Source organism: Choloepus didactylus, chromosome 23, assembly GCF_015220235.1.
Source record: "Choloepus didactylus isolate mChoDid1 chromosome 23, mChoDid1.pri, whole genome shotgun sequence".
NCBI classification, from domain to species: Eukaryota; Metazoa; Chordata; class Mammalia; order Pilosa; family Megalonychidae; genus Choloepus; species Choloepus didactylus.
The window spans coordinates 16,553,950-16,577,978 of record NC_051329.1 but is presented as its reverse complement, the minus strand read 5'-3'; the positions used below and the strand labels follow the sequence as shown (position 1 = coordinate 16,577,978).

The following is a 24,029-nucleotide window of genomic DNA, read 5'->3' as shown; positions in this document are numbered from 1 at the left end:
TTGCAGTTTTTCATCAGTTCAATTTTTTCCAAACTGTCTATAGAATAAACATATGTATCTGCTTTCATTTCATTCTGCCTCGGAGGTGCTTTTTCCTTTCTTCCTTTTTTTTCCTCTTTTTACAAAAGTAATACATGTTTGTTGGAGAAAAACTAAAAAACAGAGATAAGCAGCAAGAAAAAAATACCGTAAAGCTCCTAATTCCACTACCCAGAGATAGCCCTGCTAACGACTTGGAGTCTTTTTAATGCATATAAATTAGGTAGTTTATGTATACATTTTAAGAACAGTTTATGGTTCAGTTAAAAATAATGTGGCTCTGGTAAGCAAATAGCAAGAACTCAGAGTATTTTGATATCCAGCCCTGGACTCAAGGCCAGGTGCCTGTTTGCCATTCTGCCCCCTCACGGTACATTGCATGGGCAAGAAGCCGGAAACATCATTACTAATTTGATCTGGGTTTGGCTCCCAGTCTGTTTCATGTCCTAAGACAGCAGGTGAAGACCTGTCTTGGCACTGACCACAGCCCTCCCCTGCTTCAGTGGACAACAGGACCCTCACCTTGAGAGGGGCAGTGGTAAGATTCATTTATTCCTTCATTCATCCATTCATTCATTCCACAAGCATTTTAGGAGCATCTCTTCCCAGGCACATCTAGCCATGAGCTGGCCACTGGGTCTGCAAGGACAAATCAAAACGCTCTTAACACTCCCTCTCTGTCTTGCTTATCTCTGGGTGGGCATCTGAGAACTTCCAAACAGAAGGAGCAATCACATGCTGACGACAGACACAGCCTAGCCCTGAATTCGGAGCTGGAAAGAAAGGCCCAGAACTGGGGAAGGGACTCTCGGCTGAGCTCTTGGGACAAACGAGGGCTTTCAGAGGTTAGGCCATCTGAGTCGGGCTTGGCAAATCATTTACCAAATCACCTTTTTCCAATCCTGACCCCACTGCCCACTGACTTTTGGGACCCCAGGCAGATTATTTAACCTGCCTGCACATGAATTTTCTCATTTGTAAAACAGTGTCCCCTTCCTCGGCAGGATCACAGGAGAAGTTCTCAGTTTAGTGCTCTGTGTGAGAAAGTTTCATGAATGGAGATGGTCATCTTATCTTGTTCAGTGTCCAAGGATTGCTGCACAGTGGATATTAAACCTGAACTTACCGATCACACACATACCCCTCTTACCAGATCGTCCCACCTCCCAGTTAACAAAGCACCAAGTTCCAAAGATTCCAGGTGACTTTCCCAAGATCCCACAGATAGGAAGTGGCAGCATTTTAGTCCAGGTGCTTCTGATTCTGGAGTTTATCCTCCTAGCAAGGTGGGTTATTGCCTCTGCTTCCTCATCTGTACAATGGGTATATCCTTACCAACCTATGAGAGTTAGCATTTGTGTTGAATGAGATCAAGCCTGGGAAATGCTGCCCCTGGGCTGGGCACTCTGGGGCCTGCGGGAGATGGCTGTCATCCCAAACAAGATGATGCCTGCCCTTCCTGGAGGAATTAGACAGAATCATTGGGTTAGACGTTGTCACAGATCAGCCCAAAATCTTTACCCTGAATGTGGTGGGAAGGGGCCCCTTGTCCCCACCTGAGATAATGACCCAACCCCCTATGAGTGGATGCAACCCTCCTGCATCCCTTTATTTTCTGCCCCAACCCTATCTTTATTTCTCCATAGTCCCGATTGTAACTCGCAATTATTTTGTTGCTTATTGCCTATCTCCCCAACCAGAATGTCAACTCCATCTGAGCAGGCAGCCGGCCCTGTCTGCTTGTCACCCGCATATCTGGCCGATGGTGTCTGTTCATTAAATACTTGGTGGGAATGGGGGTTGCTTGGTGTGGGGGATAAATAAAGTCAGGGTTTCCCAGAGGGTGGGCCAGGTACCACGGGCCCTGGGTAGCAGTGACTCATGTAGGGAGAAAATTATTTTCCTCTTCAGTTCTCTTTCTGTCCTCCTCATGACAGCAAGGAGAAAGTCTCGGTTTGGTGTTTGTCTTTAACACATTTCTAACCCTTATTCCCTATTCCTAAACATTCTCTCTCTCTCTTTAAATTAAAAAAGGGGTGTTTAACTCAGACTTTGGCAGTCACAATGTCAACCTAGGACTTAAATTTGCTTTTTAATCTGTTTGTTTTCAGTGTAATTGTCTTGCTATTGTATTTATTTTTGTTTACCCTGCATGTATACATTCACATTGTATTGTATTACATTGTATTTATTTTTACATTTATTTGGGGCTAAAGTTTCTGACTTTCTTCCTGGTCATAACAGAAGATGGTGATAGAAGATTTCCTTTTAAAACACATTTATTTTTCAAATGCGGTATATTTAAAGAAAACCATTTGCAAATGACAACTAATACAAGTTGCCGATCTGGCAAAAATCTCAAGGTGGTTGTGAAATGATTGAAATGTGGAGGATACAAAATGAGGGATCTGGTCTGACTCCTGGAAGATGTTCAGAAAATATTAGGCAGGGCTGGGCGGGGAGGATGTCCTTAGATGTCTTCGGACACTGTCAAGAAGGGCAGATCCCCAGCCGTGGCTGGACCACGTGGCAGACGAGAGCCAGGGGAAGTGGCCGGGCCACCGTTTCCCTGCAGTTCTCCCTGTAGCGAGTGGGAAGACCATGCCTCCCTGCTTGGAATACTGCCTCCCTGCAAAACACAAGACCAGAGAGAGCAGAATGTCACCCCGGGATGGGACACCTCCCAGCTTGCAGCCTTTGAGGGGCCCCAAGCCTCCAATCCCTGGCCTCTTGGCTTCGCAAAATCAGATCCAGCTATGGAAGAGAGAACAAAGCACGATGCAGGGTCTAGTCTTCTTTCCCCTCCACTGCTCTGAGCTACATCAAACGCTGGAGGAGGAAGGGGGGGGCAGGCCCTGCTCTCGTGGGCGACTGGGCTCCCGCTTTGAATATTTTGATGCCAGGAGAGTCGCTGTCATCTTTCTCGCTGTCTGGCTGGGCCGCAAGCCCTCGCCACCCCCTTACTTAATGCGACTCTATTACTCTTCATTTCCCGGACGCACATTGGGTTAAGCAGGTGGAAAACAGCTGGCATTTCTCACTTGCTTTCTGGCACTTCCCATTTTTATATGAGGCTAACCTGGCATTTTTTAATAATAAAACCCCAGAGTCTCAAGGTTTAATATATTTGGCATTAGACTCATGAACAACTCGGATGTTGGCAATTGCCTGCAGCTGGATTTTGATGGAGCGCGCACCTTGTCTTGCACGGTGTGATTTATTTGCCGAAAGGTTGGGGGAGAGTCGAGGACATTATGTGAGTTTTGAGAAGTGGGGGAATGCTTAGAAGCCAGTGAGCAGCAGAAAGGTTATAAATTCTTTCTGACAGCCTGCGTGTTTTAAAAGTAACAACCGACTTTTAAACCAACTACCTTGGGAGTTCAAATTAGGCTGAACTGGGGACATTTCCATCCAGCTGTTTCTTTAATTTGGAGGGTGGCAGGCACTGGGGGAGGGGATGCTCTTGGGGTTGCTCCAGCAAGCTGCACTTTGTACCACCCCAGGGCCTTTGCACTGGCTGGTCCTTCCACCCAGAATCCCAAACCCCCCCGCCCCACACCTGATTTTCGCACAGCTGGCTTCTTTCTTTATTCAGCTTTCAGCATAAAGTCACCTCCCCAAGGGGACTTGCCCTGACCACCTGAGCTAAAGAAGCCCCCACATCCCATCCAGGCTCTGGCCAATGAATCTGTTTCTTCACTTCAGGACACCTGTGCTTCTCTGAACTTCTCATTTATTTGCTCACTTGCTTTTTTGGCCCGCCTTCTCAACTAGAGAGTCAGCCCCCTGAGAGGAGGGACCAGATCTGTCTTGTTTGTTCCTGTAGCTCTTGTACCTAGACCCTGCCAGGTGCATATTGTCACTCACTGAATGGATTTTGAAATTACCTCGTTATCTCAGAGCCTCAGTTTCTCCATCTGTAAAAGGAGCAATTGACCTTGTGCAGTGGTTCTCAGACTGTGGTTGCAGAACTACCATCATCAGCATCACCTGAGAGCCTATTAGAAATGCAAATTCTCAGGCCCTACCTCAGGCCCCTTGAGTGCCTCCGGGGGTCAGTCCCAGCCCTCTGTGGTTTAACAAGCCTTCCAGGTGATTCGGATACACACTCCAGTCTGTCAGCCAATGGCCTAGAACTTAAACACCTGCAGGGTCTGGGCAGGTGATGTAAATGCAGGAAATAGACCAGGTATAACACATTGCAGAGTAACAGGGCCCATGGCAGAGGAGATTGCACACACCCTGTCCAGGGGCATTCAAACTTAGGATTATTTGAAACATGCTGCAGGCTGGCCAAACATGTCCGAGGACCCAACACACTCATCCTGAATGGACCTTTTGTTTCACTCAAACTGGGCCACCTCTAGAGCTCCTTAGACCTCCCACAACAAACCCATGAGCAAATAAGCAAGGACCAGTGAAGATACAGCCCCCCAGGACATGGTTCCTGTTTGATTGGTTGTGGTGTGCGGTGGGGATCTCACTCCTTAGAGTACAGGAAGAGGTTGTTTGCCCATGTGAGGCAGCCCACAGGACTCGCTGTCCATTTGCTCATTGTTCAGCACAGGTTTGTAGTTTGTGTGTTGGGGTACAGCATGAATCAGACAGATCTCAACCCTGCCCTCAAAGAGCTTACAGTCTGGAGCGGGAGATAACCTTTAATCAAAGACTCCAGCCCACATATTTATGAATACAACTGTGACAAACGCTACAGATATAGAGTTTGTGAGGCTGCAGGGACCTGCTGGGGAAGGGGACAGGGTCCTATTTGTGGCGGCCCAGGGAGGCTTTTGAGAACCGGTGGGGAGAGCACAACGGGACAAGGAAAGAGCAAGTGCAAAGGTCATGACATTGGCCAGGGCAGAACTGGGCTGGATCCCTGGGCTCAGAGGTGAGGAGTTTAGAGGAGGCAAAGGAAGTGGCTGTCACGGGCCTCCTGGGTCCCAGCCGCTGGCTTGGCTGAGTGAGCCAGTTTGGATGGGGGCCCTCAGAGATAAATCCGATAGACAGTTTTATCCCAATCCATTTCTCACAAGCCCCCTTCTAGGCAGCACAATTTTGGCCAAAACGCTTGCTGGGCCACCTGGGGCTGGGAAGATAAGATGGAAATTCCAGCACTTTGCTCTTTGCTCTTTGCTCTTCTTCTGGGAGGAACATGATCCTTTTTTGCCGAGAGATATATAGTGAGGTAGAGGGGTGTGTGTGTGCACGCACGCGCGTGTGTATGTGTGTGGTATGTACCTACTGCCTTGGAAGTTAGAGAGGCACTAAATATATCCTTGAGCCACAATAAAACATCCTCTACTGACCTCCAGACTGATTCTGCTCCTGAGGACGGGAAGCCTCATTAATCTTTGTTGCCGTAGGTGAAGGTGGAAGTGGCATCACAGATACCATTTACTGAGCGTCTGCGCCATGCCAGGTACTCAGAATCTCAGAGAAAAATGTTCAGAGGCAAAGGGTGGGGGTTAACAACCCAAGCTCCAGAGTCAGGCTGCCTGGGTTCAAATCCCAGCTCCATCACTCAGTAACCCAGGCTAAGTTATGTGGTCCCTCTGAGTCTCGGTTCCCTCATCTATAAAATGGGGCTGAAACCACATTTCATCAAATCTAAGGTGAAATCAGTTGGAATATACACCATTTATTTTATGTAGCACAAAGAAGGAAAAAGGATGCTGCTTGATTAAACTATGGCCTGCTGTAGATGGCAAGACACACTCTGATTTCAAAGATGCAAAAATGTGCAGAATGGGCCTCTTGGAATCAATGAAGTGCACCAATGACGCCTCCTCATGGGGCTCTTGTGCTTAGGCTGGGCCTGCCCCCCAGCAAGTGCTCTGGATTCGTGAGCTTTGATTGTTGTGATGATCCTACCACACCCACTGTTACAGACGCAGAGGCTGTGCCCTGATCAGGAGCACGGCTCGGCTGCTCTGCCCCTCCCTGGTGGCCTGAGAATTGTCTCTAATCCCTGGGCACCCACACAGCAGGGGAGAAGACGGCAGGGGAATCAGGAACAGGCTGCCATCATGCTGTGTGTCCTCGAACAGGTTCCTCAACCTCTCTGCATCTCCGCATCCTCACTTGTAGGATGGGAGTGACCGTGTGTCCCTGGTGGTGTTGCCCAGAAGATCCGAGGAGGTGACACGAGTCCCGAACACCTGCTCCGTGAACCTGCATCCTCAGCCCCTTCCCACCTTCACCCTTATCCCACAAGCCGCTCCTAGGGCACTATTCTTAGCCATAAGAAATTAGAGGCTCGGATGCTTCAACTCACTTGCTCAGACTGTCCTAACCTCAGCCACCCTGGACGCCTGCCTGCTGCCAGCCCTGCCCTAGAGCTCAGCCTTGGCCCTGTACCTGCTCGCCAGCTTACCCACCGACACACACCGGGGCGGGGACAGCCTGGCCCAGACCCCCAGCTCCTCTGCAAAATTTCCCCTTTAGAGCCACTCAAAGGGTTCATAAATTGATACCTTGGATATAGGTTTTGGTTTAGTTTTTCTTTGAAATTTCAGCTCCATTTACTAATAGGTCACTGTTTCCATGCTGAGTTCTTTAAAGGAAACTTTCTTTTGAAGGATAGCCTGCCTACCACAGTGTCCAGATCATCAGAGCACAACCCGTTGAATTTTCACCCACATAACCGTCCCCCAGACAACAACAACATCACCAGCCCCCCATTCCTCTCAAACCCCTTCTAGCCATTCCCTACCAAGGCTCTCCACTAGCTTTGTCTGCTTCTGTATTTTATATAAGTAGAATCATTCAGTCTTGTGTGTCTGGTTTCTTTCAGTATTATGGACATGCGCTTCATCCATATGTTTTGCAGTTTGTGGTAGTGTGTCCTTTATTTTACTAGACAGTGTGAATATATTTTATTGTATGGATATATCACAATTTATCCATTTTTATGTTGGTGAACATTAGGGTTGCTTCCAGTTTGAACCGACTGTTAAGAATGAGCTGCTGTCACCATCCTGCTGCGTACCTTTGGATGTCCTGAGTAGGCTTCCAAAGTGGCTAGACCAGTCTCTGTCCCACTAGGCAGTGTTAGTTTCTCCAGCCGCTCCAGAGGTTCACAGGGTAGGGAGGGAAGCAAAGACTTTAGCAGCTGCTGCTAGAAGGGAAGATGTGAGCAGGGGAAGAAGATGAAGGATAGAGACTGAAAGCCTGCGATTCTCTCGCTGCTACCCTGAGTGGGAGACTCTGGGCAGCTTGGAGCCTGTTGCAATTATTTGCTTGGCTGTCTGCAGTGGGGACAGTATTTTCTTGGGCCTGTAATGAGCGTAGGTGTCTGTTCAGGAACGAAATATCCAGGGGGAGGGAATCCACCCGTGGTCTCTGCCATCTCGGATATGTAAATGCCAGCACGGTTTAATTGGCTGCACAGCCCACCCTCCTGCCTCCTCTCCTCCAGCAGCCACAGCACACACACTGCCCCTGAGCCGCAATGGGGGGCAACTGTGAGTCATCTCAGGCTGCCTCCTGCTGATCTATGGGATGGTCTTGGGCAGGTTAATCTGACTCTTTATGAGTCATCTGCCCCTGGAATCTCACCTTAAGCAGGTGAAGAAACAAATCTTAGTGAAAGATCAGGGGTGGTTATAGGTAGCACTTTGGATGAGTGGGTGCGTGGGTGGGAGGATGGATGGATGGATGTGGATAGATATGGATAGATCTGGATGGATATGGATGGATGGATATTGATGGATATGGATGGAAGGATGGATATGGATAGATATTGATGGATATGGATGGAAGTGGATGGATATGGATGGATGATGGATAGATATGGATGGATGATATGGGTTGATGGATATGGATGAAAATGGCTGGATAAATGTGGGTGGATATGGATGGATGGGTATGAATGGATAGATGTGGATGGAGATGGATGGATGCATATAGATAGATATGGATGGATGGTTGGATATGGATGGATGGGGATGGATGGATGGATGATATGAATGGATAGATATGGATGGATGGATATGGACAGATACGGATGGATGGAGATGGATGGATGGATAAGGATGGATATGGATGGATGAATATGGACAGATGGGTAGATAAGTAGATAGATACAGTAGTATAAATAGATCATATATAGTTGCACAAATGTATATGTTCACCATTTTGTTGATCACTTACTACTTCTCATAATAACCAGCATTGCATGAGTACATAGTATGTGTTAAGCTCAGAGAGTTGTTTATATACTCTCCTAACAACTCCATAAGGCAGGAACTGTTGGCCCTGTTTTACAGATCATGAAACTGAGACTCAGAGAAGGGAACTCACCTACCTACGGTCACACAGCCACTATATGACAGAGCAGGATTCCCACCCGTGGACTCTGACTCTGGAATCCTGGGCTCCTAACCACCGAGCTCCCTTCACACCAGGGCCAGGCATTCTTCCAAACTCCCCGTCTCACTCAATCCTCATTCTAATGCTGCAAGGTAGCTATCCTTAGTTTCCTTTTGTAGGTGAGGAGACTAAGATTCAGTGACCCATCCAAGGGCACGTTGTTAGTAAGGAACAGAGCTGGGGCTCTTTTGATATCAGCTGAGATCCTTTTGATATCAGAGTCAGTGCTTCAACCACCAGGAAATTCAATGGTGGCAAATTCCTAGTATGCAGCAAGGGCTCAATAAATGCCCACTGAATGAATAAAATGCCAAGAGGATTTAGGCAATAAAGTTGCAGATTAAAAGAAAAAGAAAACCCAAGCTGTTATTCTGAAGGAGATGGGAAATTAATTTTCATAATGAAGTTCTTTCTTCTTTCATCCAACTTTCGATACTATGAGCCAGACATGGTGTTAGAGGCTGGGGATGCTATGGTGAATCTAGAATTCATTCATTCACTCCTTCATTCATTCATTAACTCGTTCATTCAACGACTGCCAAGTGCCTGCTCTGTGTGTGCCAGGACTGGGGCTCCCTGCTGAGGACATGGACAGATGAGCATGTTGACAACTAAATGAGAAATGCTATTTTCACAGCATTATGTCCTTTTTCATCCTGTCATTCATCTTAAACCACTGGTCCTTTAAATTAACTCAATAAGGCTGGAAATAGTTTGAAAAACCCTCTATCTAGACTCGCGTCTCTTTTTTGGATAATATAATTGGTGTTTACACACCCCTGTGTAACGGCTTGAATGTGTCATTTGCTGATGGCACTTAGCACACATCAGCCATCGTTTTGCTGGTCCACATCACGGTCCCCACACCACAGAGACGCATAGCAAGTGGAAACAGCTGGGACAAGTGGCCATCGAGAGCTGTCTGAGTGGTGTCTGAGGGCCCCAGAAGTTGTTGGTTTATGCACAGCTCTCCACCTGTGTGATGCTGGGGTAGACTGAATTTGGTGAACCCATTTCTAGATGAGGCTAGATGCTGTGGGTATCCTCAGGTACCATGAAGGTGGTGAAGGAAGGTCCAGAAGAATCCAAAAGAACTTCCTCCCAGGCCCATGTCCCAGAACCAGATCCGAGGTCAGGTTCCAGGACCATTGTCTCACAGGCATGACAGTGGCTGCTCCACTCTATTAATTTTTATTTTTTCCTCACTGTTATAGGTTGTCCTCATCTTAACCACTGTCTGTCATGTAACTCGTCCTTTTGTTTTTCAGTCTCTGTAAAGGACGGACACTCTATTCTGTGGTCAGGGATGCCAAGATCGTCTTGGATGTCAACAAAACAAGACAGATTGCCCAAGAAATTGTGAAGGTACCGTAGGCTCAGGGGGCTCCTCTCGGAACCTCAGAAAGAGCCATTCCCCTCCTGGAAAGCCCCGCAGACTCATGGGCTGGGCTTAAGAGAAATTAGACTTAGCCTGAAAAATACCAGGCTGTGTATAAGAATTTTGCCAAGGTATTTAGGAACGAACCACCAAAACTTGGCTTCCTTCCATCTGGGCCTCATCACCAGAGTACTACAACGTGCACAAGGACCAGGGCCAAGGGCACGTATGGCCACTCAGCTCTCCTTCTTAAGATTCCTTACTTCTTGCACCCTTGAATTCCTAGGAGTGCAAGCCATCTCTTTCCATGGCTGCTAGAGAAACATCAATTCATTGGGTGATGTTTGGGATTAAAATGAACAGGAACATCCTGTGTTTTCTGGTAGGTGCCTCATTAGTCAGTTGTACTCAGCCTTTTTATTTCCTATTGGAAATGCTAGGACTATGCCAAAAAAGAAATTAAAAATGCAACTGCTCATAGAGGAAAAAAAATCTACACTTCCACCCTTGAGCTAGGCTACAAAGACTTCCAGTAGACTCTTCTCCACATTCCTGATGATCGGGTCAATACATCTGTTGGTAAACTCGATGTGCCCTCAGCAGTGGCATGGATTAGGATTAGGTTAAGGAGAGGGTCTCCCATGGAGTAGTTATTCTTAAAAGGAGGCATGGGGGAAGATGGTTGGGGGAATTCCTTTTTCTGGGAGCCTCCTCCCAGTTTTGGTTCCCAACCTGTTCACTCTGAGGACATTTGCCCATTTTCAGGAAGCAGAAGAGCTCGATGGAGGTGGTCTTGCAATGGTGTGAGGGTGGTGGCAGATTTGTGGCTTGGGGACCCTACCTGTTCACATTGACATGCCTTCTCCCAGAGCCAAATTCTCACCCCACCTTCAAGCCTTAATGGCTGGTCCCCAGGCTCTGCAGCTATTGACCTGGTCTTACTGGGAGGCAAGACTGCAAGACTGGGAGTGTGAACCCAAGTCATGATGGCAGCGAGTGCACAGGTTTGCTCTGACAACGACCTTTCCCCTTGCTTCTTACAGGGCATGGGCTACCTGCACGCCAAGGGAATCCTTCACAAGGACCTGAAGTCAAAGAATGTCTTCTATGACAATGGCAAAGTGGTGATCACGGACTTTGGGCTCTTCAGCATCTCCGGGGTGCTGCAGGCCGGCAGGTAAGAGGTGGTGGAAGGGCCCAGAGGGATTCCTGACAGGTGACATTCAGGGTGTGGGAAGCATCCCAAATGGCCATAGAGACCCGGACCCAGTGTAGAGCTTGAGGCCACTGAGCTGACAGCGAGGCTGCTGTGTTGATAGTGGGTGCCCAAGGCATGGTCTGATTTCCTTTGGGGCCACACCTTGCTCACCTGTCTTGCAAATGCCACCTTTGAGTGTGTGTTATTGGACACCGAGCATCACCAAATTCAACCAAGCCCTTACTCTTGGATTTGACTCGAGGGCTCTCCCCTTACCCAAATACACACCTGGAAGTTGGGATCCCCAGAGAACCATTGCCCCAAATTTTCTTATGACCTCTCTGCCACATCTGCTGTGAGAATGAAGACCATTCTCAGCAACCAGACTGTCGACAGTCCCGGAAATGTCGACATGATGCTGACGGGATGTGCAATTATTGTGAAGGGCTACAGAGGAACCCTGCGGAGGGACTTCAGTCTCATCAGTGAGGAGCTCAGTCTCCCTGGGAAGAAAAAGAAGAGGCTTCGGGTTGACACATGGTGGGGCAATAGAAAGGAGCTGGCAACCGTTGACTCTCTCTGGCCACGGACAGAACACGATCACGGGTCCTACACTGGGCCTCCATTACAACACAAAGTCAGCATCTGCTCATGTCCCCATTGATGTCATTATTCAGGAGAGTGGGCCTCTCATTGAATTCCAAAATTTCTTGGGTGAAAAATATATATGGAGGGTCAGATGAGGGCAGGCATTGCTTGTTCAGTATCTCAAGCCCAGAAAGATGAGTTAATTCTTGAAGGAAATGACATTGAACTTGTATCAAATTCAGCTGCTTGGATTCAGCAAGCCACAATACTTAAAAACAAGGACATCAGAAAAATTTTGGATGCTATCTGTGTCTCTGAAAAAGGAACAGTTCAGCAGACTGACAATGAAGATCTAAGAGTTGTCCAGTATGGAAACGACAAGATGCCAGACCCATTGATGATGTTTGAAAAAGGCAATAAAATTCATCTGTTGAAAAAAAATTTTTTTCTGAATGAATGAATTAGTCCAGCCCAGGGGTTTAAGAGCAAGGGACTTAAAGTCAGACACCCCCCTGAGGTCCAGCTTGGCTCTGCCACTTATTGACTGTGACTTTAATTGAGTCGGGCAACTTCTCTGAGCTCCGGTTTCCTCATCTGCAAGAAGACTGATGGGCTTGATTTGCTCCCTCCCAGGGCCCGTGGGAAGATTAAATGAGGCAACACACAGCTAAGCATCTAGTGCATTGCCTAGTGCATATTAAGCACTCGACAAATGAGTTGTTATAATTATTATTAATTTGCATTTACCTCCCCAGTATCACATGGGAGAATCATTAACCATTTTTAAGTAATTAACTCTCAGCCGCCACTCATCCTAAAGCAAGCCATGTCGCGTTGACTATGTGAAAAACAGCTTGATCCCAAATAAACAATCGGTTACTCGGAAGGTCTACCCTTGTGACTTTTAATTTGGAGTGTATGTATATGCAAACACTTGCGCATGCACACACACACACACTTGAAACCCCTGCTTTGCTCTAATCATGCTTCTTATAACATATGGCACATCTCCCCCAAAAGGCAGCCTCATTTAACTTCAGTTTCAGCTGCCTTGGGGAAGCAGTGATTTCTCTGAGGAACACCCTAGGGCCCCCCGCCCCCCTAATGAATTTTAGCTTTCTGTGCGCTATATAATACCTTGAGTTTAATCAAACCATCCAAAATTGGCCAAAACTTCACCCAGCCATTTGTGTGTGATGCAGTTAATAGGAACTTAAGTTTCTTTTACAGATTTCATTCCACCCCGAAAGGATTCACAGCAACCTACAAAAATACCCTCAGCACCCAAGATAAGAAAATCAGTAGGCAGTGAACAGAGTCCTTCCAATCAGAACCCAACAAGCCAGGAGTTAAGTCCAGGTTCTCCAACAGGGAGTTTTATTCTCCCCGGGTACCCAGGGCCCCCCAGCTAGGGGCACGGGGCTCAGAAGGTAACATTGCTCCTGAACCCAAGTATTTGTGTCCCAACAAAAGGAGGCCGAGCAGATGTTTTCTTTAACTTGGGTCTGGGCTCTTTATAAAATAGAAGATTCTTTCTTCCTGCTGGCTTGTCCACACTCTCTCCCTTTCCCCTCGGGGCCAGGGCTTCTGATTTCCTTCCTGTGGACTCTTGGTTTGCTAAAGCCATGGGAGAAGAGGCAGAAAAGGAGACGGTGTGCCTTGGGCATCCTTTCCTTTGGCTCATTCATGGAAGCCAGACATCATCCAGGAAGGGAGTTCACGGGCAAGGTGGCTGCCCCTGCCACAGCCTGGTTGTCAGCACAGCCCCAGGCAGTGAGGGGCAAGGCTGGGGAGCCGTTGGCAACAACTCCCAACAAGAAGTCCACGTGGGAGACCCATGAGGAGTCCTCAGTGGCTCCCATGCTTTCATCCCTGTTCCAGTTATCTACAACTGCGTAACAAAGCATCCCCAAATGCAGTGGCTTCAAACAACAAGTTATTATTTTTCTGCCTGGTTCTGGGGGTTGACTGGGCTAGGCTAAGCATTCACACTCAGGCTCTTGTGTAGGTGCAGTCAGATTTTGGCTGGGGTTGAATCAACTGAAGTCTTCTTTATTTATATGCCTGTACTGGGATGACTGGAACACTGGGGGCTGGTCAGGCTTCTTGTTCCACCCCCCCACCTTTCTTTGTCTCCCTTTCCCTCTTGATGCAACCTCTCCTCGAGCATGATTGGGCTTCCTCACGGCATGGTGGTCTCGGGGTAACCAGATGCCTTATTCAGCAGCTGGCTTCCCCTAGAGTGAGCATTCACAGGTCTCCTTATGAACCAGCCTCAGAAGCCCTCAAACAGCCCTTCCACCACATTCTATTAGCCAAGCGGGTCACTAAGGCAGCTCAGGAAGCACCAAAATGCAGACTGGAATCCGCAGGACAACAGCCAGAGACCAGGGGACACCCCCCAAACTGGTGCATCGAGGGGCCAATTGGCAGCACTTGGGCCGAGTTATAGGAATAGAGAGAGGGGTGTTCTGATTTGCTAATGCTGCCATTATGCAAAATACCAGAAATGGATTGGCTTTTATAAAGGGGGTTTATTTGGTTACAAATTTACAGTCTGGAGGCCATGAAAATGTCCAAGTTAAGGCATCAACACAAGTATATCTTCACCGAAGGAAGGCCAGTGGCATCTGGAAAACCTTTGTTAGCTGGGAAGGCACATGGCTGGCATCTGCTGATCCCGGGTTGTGTTCAGCTCCTCTCTCGGCTCCTGTGCATTTGTCAAAATGTTGCTCTTGGGGCGTTTTGTCCTCTCAGCTTCTCCAGAGCAAAGTGTCAGCAAAATTCTGCTTTTAACAGCCGTCTCCAAAATGTCTGTCTAAGCTACAGCTGCTCTGAGCTCCTTCTGTCTGTGAGCTCTTTTTATAAGACTCCAGTGATTTAATTCCACTTCCATGGAAATTATCTAATCAAAGATCTTGCCCAGGTGATTGAGTCACATCTCCATGGAAACAATCAAAGGATTCCAACGTAATCAACACTAATACATCTGCCCCCCAAGATTGCATCAAAGAACATGGCATTTTGGGGGACATAATACATCCAAACCAGCACAAGGGGTTTGCTGCCCAGGCGTCAGGCATGGCCAGAAGCAGAGGCTCCACGTGCCTTCCATCAGTCATTTACTGGGGAGTTATTTAGTGAGGGTTTGCTTGTAACAGAAAACAGACACTTTTTCTTTTTAATTTAACAAACATTTGAGCCTCAGCTGGGAGTAGGAAACAATAGTTCTTACCTCAGAGGGTTGTTTTGAAGATTAAATGAGACAGAGATGAAAAGGGCTTAGTTCAGACCTTTGCTCCTTAGGGGTGCTATTTATTCAGGAAGCAGCGTAAGAATTGGGGCTCGGGGTTTCTGAGACTTGGGATCAAACCAATCTTAGCTCTGTCACTTCTGACCTCTGCGACTTCGGGCAACTTACTTAAGAGTTCCGAGCCTCTGTTTCTCATCCGTAGACCAGGAGTGATGTGCACCCCATCGGGGGCTGGCATACAGTAGGCACTCAGCAGGAGTTGCTTGCCTTCCTGGCCTCGGGCACAGCAGGGGGCAATCAGCTGGCTTCCCCCGGAGCCTGTGCAGAGCATCCACAGCTACAGCTGCTCTGCCATCGTCGGGGAAAAGGTGTCATTTAAGATGCCTGTGCTATCGTGCTGGCTTCCACAGGCTGTTATTCATCATAATAATAACCATAATGAAGATGATTGGGGTCCGTCACCAGGGGGCCCATCACCAAGGGAACAGGGCACTCCGGGCACCTGGGCCCCAGGTCTGGCTCCCAGCCACCTCCCGGGCATGTGCCCACACCTGCCCCAAGCTGGTAGTGATTGTGTGGCCCCCCACCCCTGCAACCCCAGCCCTCCACCGATCCACTGAGGCAGGAGGAAGCCGCATGGGCGTCTGGAAGGGGGTGGGAAAAGGGGAAAGGGGAATCTGCCTTTGGACAGCCACAGTCTCCCACACCAGCAGCCCCTTGTGCCAGGGCTCTGTTGACTGACCCATGCCCAGACCCCTCTTCCTCACAGGATGTTCTTTCTTCGGTACCTGGGCTCAACTCCATTTCTGAGTCCTCAGAGTAATCCTTGGCTCTGGCAACTGACGTAGCCCTGTGCCATGCTGATCTCAGTTTAATCCTTGCAGTAGTGTATATTTAATCCTTGCAAGTATAAATTAATGCAGATGAGCAAATGGAGGCCTAGACTTGTTCAGGGTCACACAGCTAGTGTGCAACAGATTGGTCCTTAAACCCCTGCAGCTCTCCCTAGTTCTAAAAGCAAGATCTCATTTGACCCTCAAAGGTTTGCTAACGGGTTTGGGTCCTCTTTTCCAGCAGAGGACATGTTCTCGGGTCCACTGTGGAGAGCACAGGGGCGTGTTACTTCAGCAAGTCGGATGGTACTAATGGTGAAACACTCAAGTTTAAGACCATTTCCTCGTTTTACATAAATTAGAAAGTGGTTCTCAACTTGGGCAATTTCTCCCCCAGGGGCCCTTTGGCAATGTCTGGAGACGTTGTTGGTTGTCACAGCCAGAGGTGGGGGTTCTACTGTCATCTGGTGGGGAGAGGGCCGGCATGCTGCTGAACATCTTATATTGCATAGGACAGCCCCCCACAACAAAGAACTATCTGGCCCAAATGTTGATTGTGCCGATTGCTAAAGCCTAACTGAGAACAAATGGCAATGGTGGCCTTCCGACCACATTGCTTTCCCTCACGTGTATTCTGGTCTGCTTCCAGTATGGGGGTGCAGGAGGTAGGGGGACAGCCAGTGCCTGGGGTGGTGCATGTGGGGTGAGCCCCTGTCGAAACACAATGAAGGGTTTGGGGGTATCTTCATCTCCAAAGGTGGCCATAACAAATTACCACCAACTGGATGTCCTAAGAGAACAGAAGCGTATTGTCTCCCAGTTCTGGGAGCTACAAGTCTGAAATCAAGGTGTAGGCAGGGTCATCTCCCTCTGAAACCTGTAGGAGAGGATTCTTCCATGCCTCTTCCAACCTCTGGTGGTTTGTTGGCCATCCTGGCCTTCCCTGGCTTGTAGCTGCCTCACTTCAAGCTCTGCCTCCATCACAGGGTCTCCTCCCTGCTCTTGTCTCTGTCTCTTCTCCTCTTCTTCTAAGTGCACCAGGCGTGTTGGAGTCAGTGCCCTCCCTGATCCCGATGCCCTCATCTCGCTCATCCCGTCTGTAGTGACCCCGCTTCCAAATAAGGTCCAGTCCAAGGGACTGGGAGTGAAGCCCCAACATATCTTTTGGGGAAGAGACAATTCAACCGAGAAACATGGCAATCACAGTGATGGCTCAGCTTTACTTACTTTCCCACAACCCTTGTTGTGGGTTCTGCCAAAATTTGAGGACAGCTGTATGGTTGCTGCTTTCACGTGTGACATGGAAGAGCAAAGAAAAGCATCTCAGAGAACCGCAGGTCTGGGAGGCTGATGGTGATGCCCCACCCGTCTCGTGACTGAGGGAGCAGTGCTGGAGCCCTGAACTCCAAACTCCTGGAGCCTCTACCCAGCATTTCTGGAAGTATGGTCTGACAGGATTTTACAGGGGATGTGGACATATGGTTTTCATTTTAATTTTGATACATATTAGAAAAGTACTAGTTTATATTTGTGGCCATGATGAAATATGGCCTATTGAAATGTATTTAAGTAAAAATAAAGATCTATTTTTAGTAAATAATAGTCTGGAGCTGTGCTGTCCAATGAGGTAGCTACTGGCCACATGTGGCTATTTTGAATCTAACTGTCATTCAAATTAAATGTAATTGCAAGTTCAGTTCCTGAGGTGCACTAGCCACATTTCAAATGCTCCATAGCCACAGTGGCTAGTGGCTGCCATATTGGACGGCACAGATGAAGAACATTTCTACCATCACAGAAAGTTCTATTGGACATCACTGCACCTAAAGTAGAAGGTCGGGCAGTACCCAATGTGGGAAAGAAAGCAAGCCAGCATGTGGCTCCAGGGAGCCTGGGAACTGGTCCTCTCTTGGCTGTGAAATGGGGCTGAAGTGGGATTGGCTCGCTCTGTGTTTTCCTTCTCCAGGCGGGAGGACAAACTGCGCATCCAGAATGGCTGGCTCTGCCACCTGGCGCCAGAGATCATCCGCCAGCTATCTCCCGACACAGAGGAGGACAAGCTCCCCTTCTCCAAGCACTCTGATGTCTTTGCACTCGGGTAAGCAGGCCCCTCCTGGCCTTCCGAGAGCCACAGCCTGGGGCAGAGGGGCGCTTCCCAAACCTTCTTTCTCTGCTTTTTGGGACAGTGCACCTGTCTGAAGGGTGGCTGGATTTCTGGGTGAGACTGGGATATCTGAATGGGGTGTAGTAGAAAGAGTAACACTAGCCAACCTCCAGGCCGGGTATCTGTTTACGTGAACATGACAAGTTAACTGACTCATTCATTCATTCATTCATTCAGTAGATATTTACTGGTGTCTACGCTGTACTAGGACTGTGCCAGATTTGGTCTTGTATTACTTACCTACTGCTGCATAACAAATCACCAAAATTTAGTGGCTTACTACAGCATATATTTATTATATCGAGTTTCTGTGGTCAGGCATGTGGGAACAGTTTAGCTGGGTGGTTCTGGATCAGATTACATCAAGATGTCATCTGGGGTTGCCGTCATCTGAAGGTTTAACTGGGGCTGGAGGGTTCTCCTTCCAAGGTGCCCCCCTCACATGGCTGTTGGCAGGAGGTCTCCGTTTCTCACCATACGGGCCTCCCTGAGCTGCTTGGTGACCTCACCACTAGCTTCCCCCATAATGAGCAATCTGAGACACAGCAAGGAAGAAAGTGTGTTGCCTTTTATAACCTGGTCTCAGAAATTACCTATCACTTCTGCCATATTTTGTTTATTAGATATGAGTCACCAAATCCAGCCTATTCTCAAAGGAAGGGGAATTAAACTCTCCCTTTTGCAAGGAGGCGTATCAAAGAATTTGAGGACATATTTTTAAATCACCATAGGATGGGTACCTATTTTATTTCAAATATTTGAAGACAGCAAGTAAACGGTTTTAGTAAGGCACAACAAATACTATGCTGGAGAGAAACACAGGACCATGAAAATAAAGAAGGGACCAAGTTCAATCTGGAAGGTCTGAGAGGGCTTCCAGGAGGAGGTAACTCCTGAGCTAAAGCTAAAGATTTAATACAAGTAGGCCAGGGGAAGGTAGAGTGCAGTGTTCCAGATAGAAGGAACGTGTGCTGAAGCCCAGGGATAATAGAGAACCAGTTGCCTGCCATGGACGAGCACATGGGGGTGCGGCAGGCAGCTGATGGTGGGGATTCTGGACAAAGTGAGACTGGAGGTGGTGAACTGAGAGACTGGAGATGGAAACGGGGCCAGTCCTTCAGTTTTCACTTCAGCTTGAGGGCACTAGGGAGCCGTTGGTGGCATTTAGGTGTTATTCTATTTTGAGTTTTAGGAGGCTCACACTGGCTGCTTTGTAGATAACGGACAGGATTGAGGCTGGGTGACCAATCCAGTGGATTGGAAAGTGGATGTGGACACTTGGGAATGGACCCAAGAAGAGTTTAGGGGTGGCGAGGAGTGACAGGGCTTGATGATGGATCGAATGTGGGTGGTGTCCGGATTCCTACCTTAAGAATCTGGGGGGCGGGTGGTGCCACTCGCCTGGAGATCAGGCAGGGTTGGGAATGGAAAGAAGGCAGGAAGGATGGTTTGGACACTGCGTTTGAGCTCCCTTGGAGATTGTCAACGGAACCACCAAAAGGCAACTGAACCTACACAGCTGGAGTTTGGGGAAGAGACGTTTAGGACTTGTGAGCAAATAGATGGTAACTGCAGCCATGAGAGAGGACAAGATGTCCCTGGAGGTGTGCGTAGGGGGAGAAGAGGTCCAAGGGCATAGCCCCAAGGAGCAGAGCAGAGGGCCCTGAGAGGAGGCAGCTGGGGAAGCTTCCAGGCCCCCATCTCTCGGGTGGCCATGCTCATCCTTGTCCTCCTACCTCGTCTGTGGCGTAGTTGTGAGGCCTAGGGGAGGTTTTGGGGAACATCGCGTGCCCGCAGAGGTGTGCAATTAGACTTGTCCGCACTGAGAGACGTTAGAGAGTGAAAAGCACCCCCGCCACGTCCTCCCTGTAATTCCCAGCAGGGGCGTCATCTGGTGGCTCAGGATTCTCAATGGCTGGCTGTTGCTTGGGCCCTTTAGAAGCTGTCACTTGCCCTGATTAGTTTATGCCTGAGATTCTATCTACTTAGATATCGTTATTTGAAACCAAATTGCAATAATTAAGTCAGTATATCTTAGTGTACATTTAGCAAAAGGAAAAAGAAAGGTAATTAACAAAATGTACTCCAATAAGTAATTGGTTTTCCAGTGGATCTTTAATCTTCAGCAATTAAAAAAAAGTTTCTCTTGAAAGTTGGGTTTGACTGGAAGTTTTAATGAGGCTTTTATTCCTGGTATTTCTGTAGCATTCTGAAGGACCCAGAGCTCCTGGTTTATAACCAATTAGGTGCATTTTGTTGCTTGGGAACCTCATGCTCTGGTGGGACTTAGAACAGAAGTAAACTTTTTAAAGTATGTCGTGTGCTGCCTTCAGCTTTTTACATGCACACTCTCATTGAATCTCCCCAAGCAACTTCTGAAGCAGAGGGTTGTCCCAGTTGACAGATGGTGTTGTTCCTAGTTGACAGATGAAGAAATGGAGGTTCAGAAAGGTGCAGTGACTTGCTAATAGTGGTTAGTGGTGGAGCTGGGGCTCGAACTGGTGGCCTCCTCACTCCAGAATTGGAGCTTTTAACCAATGAGCCCACTGGGCTGGAGAGTCACTTTGCCACTCAAAGCCCTTACTTTCCTCAATGGTAAACCGAGGATATGAAAACCCGCTGAGGTGTTCTAGGGGTTGAGTGAGACAACATCTATAAAGCATTCAGCACAGGGCACACACCTGACATGCTGAGCAGTGCCTGAAGGCTGCCACGCTACCTTCACCAAGTGCCAGTCATCAGCTATGGGGTTGCCCTCCAAAATGTTCACTGCCCTGATTACAAAGAACCCTTGGGTGGGAGGGAGTGTGCCCTTCCCTACAGCAGAGCAGCCAGTGCACAATTCTACAGTCATGTGGCCTGGGTTCAAGTCCCAGCTGCACCTCTTATCTGCTGTGTGATCTAGGGTAAGATGTGTAACGTCCTTGAGCCTCAGTTTGCTCACCTGTAAAATGGGAATAATAGGATCATCTTCCACCATAAGAATAATACATGCAAAGGGCTTAGAATAGTGTCTAACACAGAGTGAAAATTCAACGTATTATTATGACTATAACTATCATCATCTAACGTCTCCTCTTCAGAACTTCCTGACCATCCAACCCAACACCCCAACACCTGAGCACCAACCCCCTCCACTCACCAGAGGTCTGAGGTTGGCAGGCAGAGAGAAGATGCTGGCTGCTATGTGAAACCCTAGGCAGAGCTGGTTTGACACAGTCCTCTGATCAGTAAAGAGGATAACAGAGCTTTTAATTTTCTTTAAAGCAAATTTGACTAATTATCTCACATTAGAGGAAAAGTCATTTCTGAGGATTGTTCCAGATACTTCCTGAGTCAGGGAATGTTGTTCTCAGAGACCTGTACTCTGTCCCCAAGGTCCAGCTCAGCGATGTCCCAGCCCCCGTGTTCACCCCCACCGTCCTCCCTGCCGTCCACACCCCACACAGCCCAGCGGATCGCACCATCCAGAGCCACAGGCTGCTCACTGGGGCAATCCATTCACCCATCATTACAGTGTCATGATTCATAAAACAAACGACAACATAGTAAATCCTTCCAGATTAATTCCTTCATTGCATTGTTCAGATTTCAATATTTCAGATAAATATTCTCCCACTGTAATTTTGTCATCCTTCTCACGTGGCAGTAAAGAAAATCCAGGCTCAGAGAAGGGGAATGACCTGCCCACGGTCACACTACTAGTATAAAGTAGAATCAGAACTTGAATCTGAGTCAGTCTGATGATCAAATCTTTTTTTTTTTTCTGCTATCCACAGGATGGTTCATACTTAGAAAACATGCACAAGAATAAAAGGAAAAAAAAAAAAAAACACTTGTAATTCTATCACCAAGTTAGGCATTATGAACATTTTACTGTTTCTCTTATTCTTTTGTCCATATATATATATTGGTTTTATAAAGAGTAACCTCATACCTTATATACAATCTTGTGTCCTGCTTTTTTTCACTTAAGGTTATGTTGAGCTTTTTATGTCAGCCAAATCTCTTTGAAATATTTGATAGCAGTATGGTATTACATTTAATTTTATGCATTTACCATAATGTCTCTCACCAATTCCATTATTGAACCACTGTGTTATTTCCACTTTTTTCAATATTTTACATAATGCTGCATAGAACATCCTTGTACATGAATTTTTGTTTATATCCCTGATTATTTCCTTATAGTGGTTTCCTAGAATTACAAGTACAGGGTCAGAGATTCTATCCACATTATATTAAACAATCCAGGGTCTAGGTTTTGATTCGGTTTAATTCAGGCTCCAGAGTTGCATATCCTGGGATAAGCAAGACTTCTAAAACACCAAGAGAGCTCTTAAGTGTGACCCACACGTGGCGAAACACCAACCCTGTGGCGAAGAAGCCAGAAACAGATTGGTTAGCCAGGAGGCTGGCTGGCTGTGTGTGTGTTGGGGAGAAGGTACAGTGTCATGAGTGACACATCACACGAACACTCCTTTAACAATGTCTGCCAACAGCACCATCTGGTATGAGCTCCATGCCAGGGAGTGGCCTTTCAAGACTCAACCAGCAGAGGCAATCATCTGGCAAATGGGCACAGGCATGAAACCCAACCTCAGCCAGATCGGCATGGGAAAAGAAATCTCAGTAAGTAACGGGATAGTGCCAGGTCTGGGAGACAAGAGGAAAAGCAGACACAGTCCTGGGTCTTCGTTTTTACATGTTAAGGTTACGAATGCTTTCCCAGAAGGTGACAAACAAGCATGCCCAGCAGCCTTGTCAGATAATGGTTTGGTGCTTAGAAGGCAAGGCCGCTGCACTATGCCTGCAATTCAGATGCCTACCACCAGGAGGCATAGTAACACTTGTATACAATTTTCTTAGAACTAGATAGTCATCAGGTAAAACTAATGAATCCTTCTTTTCTTGATTTGTTCAAGGGTATTTATTAAAATGTCACCACTATTAATGATTTGCATCTGTATAAAAATTTTTACGGTATTACTCAATTCAGAACAAGATAGACAGAAACAGAGAAGCCGGAATATAAATTAACAATCTTCCTCTAAAACACAGCAGGAAGAATCCTCTCTTTTGATCAGAAGACAGACAGGAAGGAAGTAATTACCCAGTATGCTTAGTTAAGGAATACCTGCCTCTAGGTATCCTTTCTTAGGGAGGAGATTACTAAAGGTAGCCTTTCTCTTCCATGGCTTTAAAGGGCATTTAAAGTATTGGAGTGTGAATGGAGAGCTCAGGATTCCCTTTTCTCTGTCCCTTTTAGGAGGAAGTCTAAGAATCTCCTTGGGAAAAATTACTGCTCTCGATGTATCTCAGGCCTTGTAGCACAGGGCCTACTAGTTTGTTATATGGGCTTAGAAAATGGATGAGTAGAAGGAAGGAAGGATGGGTGGGTGGATGGGTGTGTGGGTCGCTGGATAGATAGATGGATAGATGGATAGATGGATGGGTGGGGGGTGGATGGTTGTATGGAGAGATGGATAGATGGATGGGTGTGTGGGTCGGTGGATAGATAGATTGATAGATGGATAGATGGATGGGTGGGTGGTTAGGTTACAGATGAAGGCTGAGTGAGTGAATTTGTATGGTTGGATGGGTGAATGGGTGATGGAGGAACATGGAAAGGGAGCAGATGGATGTAGACAAATGGGCAAACCCAGTGAGATGCCAAGGAGCAATTCAGGAAGTCACCATTTATGTTCAATCCCCACATGTTGGTTTCTTGTAGGACATTCTTCTCTTCTGCTGGGCCTTTGAACAAGAAGAGAGACCTACCTTCACCAAGCTCATGGACATGCTGGAGAAACTGCCAAAGCGAAACCGCCGCCTGTCTCACCCTGGACATTTCTGGAAGTCTGCAGAGTAGGTTTTTCCCCCAGCATCTCTCCCCATGGCCGTTGTCTTCTGGCCTTTGCCACCTTTTTTGCTTTCCTCCGCTAACCGTGTCCTTTCCATGCACCCACCCTCCAGACACCACCCTTCCCTACCAGGTTTTCTGTTCAGTGCAATCTGCTCTGGGACTTGGGTCCTAGAGCCGGTCCTACAGGGCCAAGGTCCTGTGACCAGCTCATTGCCTCTCTCTTCCCGATGAAGGCTGATGCCCAGTGAGTCTGAGCCTCACGTGGAGAGGTGGTACCCTGAACCAGCCAAGCCCAGGTGCCAGGTGTCCAGGGCACCCCTTGGTGGGGCCTGGCTTT

At 47.6% G+C, this 24,029-nt stretch overlaps 1 protein-coding gene across 1 annotated transcript in view; it reads left to right on the top strand.

Moving 5' to 3' along the window:
* The window catches only part of KSR2 (kinase suppressor of ras 2), a 427,972-nt gene extending 404,274 nt beyond the window's left edge, over positions 1-23,698 (top strand). Inside the window, exons 15-19 of the mRNA XM_037817062.1 lie at positions 9,681-9,777; positions 10,834-10,967; positions 17,629-17,760; positions 22,329-22,458; positions 23,561-23,698. Of these exons, the coding sequence (XP_037672990.1) occupies positions 9,681-9,777; positions 10,834-10,967; positions 17,629-17,760; positions 22,329-22,458; positions 23,561-23,698 (631 nt within the window). The remainder of the gene's footprint in view (positions 1-9,680; positions 9,778-10,833; positions 10,968-17,628; positions 17,761-22,328; positions 22,459-23,560) is intronic.
* The last annotated feature ends 331 nt before the right edge of the window (positions 23,699-24,029 follow it).